General features: G+C 37.5%; 1 protein-coding gene across 3 annotated transcripts in view; it reads left to right on the top strand.

The window, feature by feature from the left end:
* LOC102858193 (chromosome unknown open reading frame, human C1orf27) overlaps window positions 1–2,475 on the top strand; it is a 68,431-nt gene that overhangs the window by 12,614 nt on the left and 53,342 nt on the right. For 2 of the 3 annotated variants that reach the window (XM_006901308.1, XM_006901307.1), the window contains exon 3: window positions 1,789–1,884. The exons of the other annotated variant lie outside the window; for it this stretch is intronic. In XM_006901308.1, the coding sequence (XP_006901370.1) occupies window positions 1,789–1,884 (96 nt within the window). The remainder of the gene's footprint in view (window positions 1–1,788; window positions 1,885–2,475) is intronic. 3 annotated transcript variants of the gene reach the window in all.

Raw genomic sequence — 2,475 nt, 5'->3', positions numbered from 1 at the left:
TGTCCCTCCAGCAGGTTTGCAGAGGCAATAAATTGCACAGGAGGAGATAGCCCATATTTATCCTGCAGAGTAGTTTGTGGATTTGAACCATGTATCTTTGCATTGGCAGAGCCAGTTCCTTGCCACTAAGTCACCAGAGCTCATATTTATTACTGGTACTATGAGTAAGGATAACAGAAGAAAAATAGATACCTTCAAGTTGTGGTGCTGAAGAAGAGTCTTGAACATACCATGGACTGCCAAGAAAACAAATTGGTCTGTCTTAGAGATGGTGAAACCAAGTCTCTCCTTGGAGGCTGGGATTTTGAAGCTTTGTCTCATATACTTTGGGCACATGGCCAGGAGAGATCGGTCCTTGGAAAAGGACATCATTCTCAAAATGGTGGAGGGGCAGCACAGGAGGGGGACACCCCAGATGAGATGGATTGATTCAGTATTTGCGGCAATGGGGGTTGGTGTGTTGGAATTAATAAGACTGGGTCAGGACAGGGAAGGGTTCAGAGCTGTTGTACATAGGGTTGCTATACATTGTAGGTGACTCAATGGCACATAACAACAAGTACCACGTACTGTGTTGCTTGGTTTTTTTATTTAAGCCTCTTGTTTAGAGTCAACAAAACCTCAGTGAGGGCCTTTGTATTTAGAGTTGGTTGTTATTATATTTTGGAGGAACATTTCTAAGTGGTACAGTGCTCTTCTGTCAGTATGCTGTACTTAGGTAACATGGGGTTCCTGTGATGCTGAACCATGTGCCATTGGGGTATCAAATGGTTACCCATGGTGGACAGTGTTTGGTGGAGTGACCAGTTTAAGACCAGTTTGGAAGCAGGAATGGCCTAAACAACATGCTTCTGGAGACTTTATGAACTTTGATAAATGTCTATAGTTATAGAAAGGCTTCAGGCCTTTTGTTCATAGGGTCCTTATGAGTCATGCTTGACTTGAAAGCTATCAACAACAACAACATACCAGAAATACCACAAATAGTAAAATCCCGCTTTAATAAACAGAAGTTTATTTTCTCACAATGTAGAAGGCTCTATGTTTGAATTCAGGTTGTGAGATTTCGGCGAAGTTCTTTCTTTGTTGACTCTGGGAGAAGGTCCTTGTCTCTCACCTGTTGCCCTTGGTGGATCTTCACATGGCTTAGAATCTCTTCTCCCTCATTCCTGCTTCTGTTCACATCTTTAATCTTTCTAAGATCTCTAAAGGGATAGACTCAAGATAAACACTGTACTAATCCTGTCTTGTTAGCATAACAATACCCCAAATGATGTTGTAACCATAAACATGCTGTTGTTGCTTGCTGTCCAGTAGGAAGGGACTCATAGCTGACTTTCAATGGGTTTTCAGGGGCAATAAATCTCACAAGAGATGATTGTCCATCTTTCTACCACAGAAGGACCATGGATTTGAACCCTGTCACTTCGGATTGGTTCCCTACCATAAACATAGAGATTAAGATTTATAATACTTATTGTAGAAAGACACAGCTCATCTATAACATTCCACTCTTGGGTCCCACAGTTTATGTCCTTGCCACATACAAAACATATACATTTACCTCATCATATATTATAAAATATTTAGGAAACTGTAGAAAAATAGTGTATATAAGACTTCGTTCATCCTGTTGCCATCTGTTTTAATATCATCATTTCTTTCAATCTTCTATCTTAATTATATCCATATAGTTAGTATTCAGTATTTGCTGATTTAGAGTATTAGATAGAAACGACTGCATTAATTGTAAATACATGTTAGCTAATAAAATATTTCTCTTCTTAGGTATCCAGAATGCTTCCAGGGGGACTTTTAATTCTTGGAGTATTTATCATTACTACTTTAGAACTGGGAAATGATTTCCAAAATGTCCTACGCAGAGTAAGTCTGATCTGTCAAAAATTTTAATATGATCATAGTTAAGGATTATTTTATTTGAAAATATATATCCGTGTGTGTGTGTGTGTGTAGTGATTCTAGAGTAGATTTGTTATTCATAATTATGTTGGAATTACATTGAGTGTAATTTGCACAAATAGTTTTGTTTTCCACCAAAGATACATATTTTAAAAGCTTTGAAATATATTTCCTAATATTATGCAGCAAATAATAATTACAGCTGTTCTTGTCTACAGCAATGTTCTACATCCTTCATTTTGTGCTAATGGATTGTTGTTCCTGTAGAGTGAAATGAATAGGTTTCACATTATAGCAGCATGGTTGAGATACCTCACCATTTGTTCAGTTCCCTAAAATTCTAAAAATTAAACATAAACAACAATCAAAATACCCATTATTCTAAACAGAGTATTTCTCTTGAATCCATTGTTTCTTTTTGTTTTGGGTTTGTTTGGTTTTTTTTTTTAATTTTATTTTATTATTTTTGTGTGCGTGTACCGTCAAATCAGATCTGACTGGTACAGGAGGAGATTGCCCCTCCTTCCCCGGCAGAGCATCTGGTGGATTCGAACC

This window comes from Elephantulus edwardii, unplaced genomic scaffold (genome assembly GCF_000299155.1).
Source record: "Elephantulus edwardii isolate Elephantulus edwardi_28Jun2011 unplaced genomic scaffold, EleEdw1.0 scaffold00318, whole genome shotgun sequence".
Lineage (NCBI taxonomy): Eukaryota > Metazoa > Chordata > Mammalia > Macroscelidea > Macroscelididae > Elephantulus > Elephantulus edwardii.
Note: the sequence above shows the minus strand (reverse complement) of the source record. Positions and strands in the feature narration are given on the sequence as shown.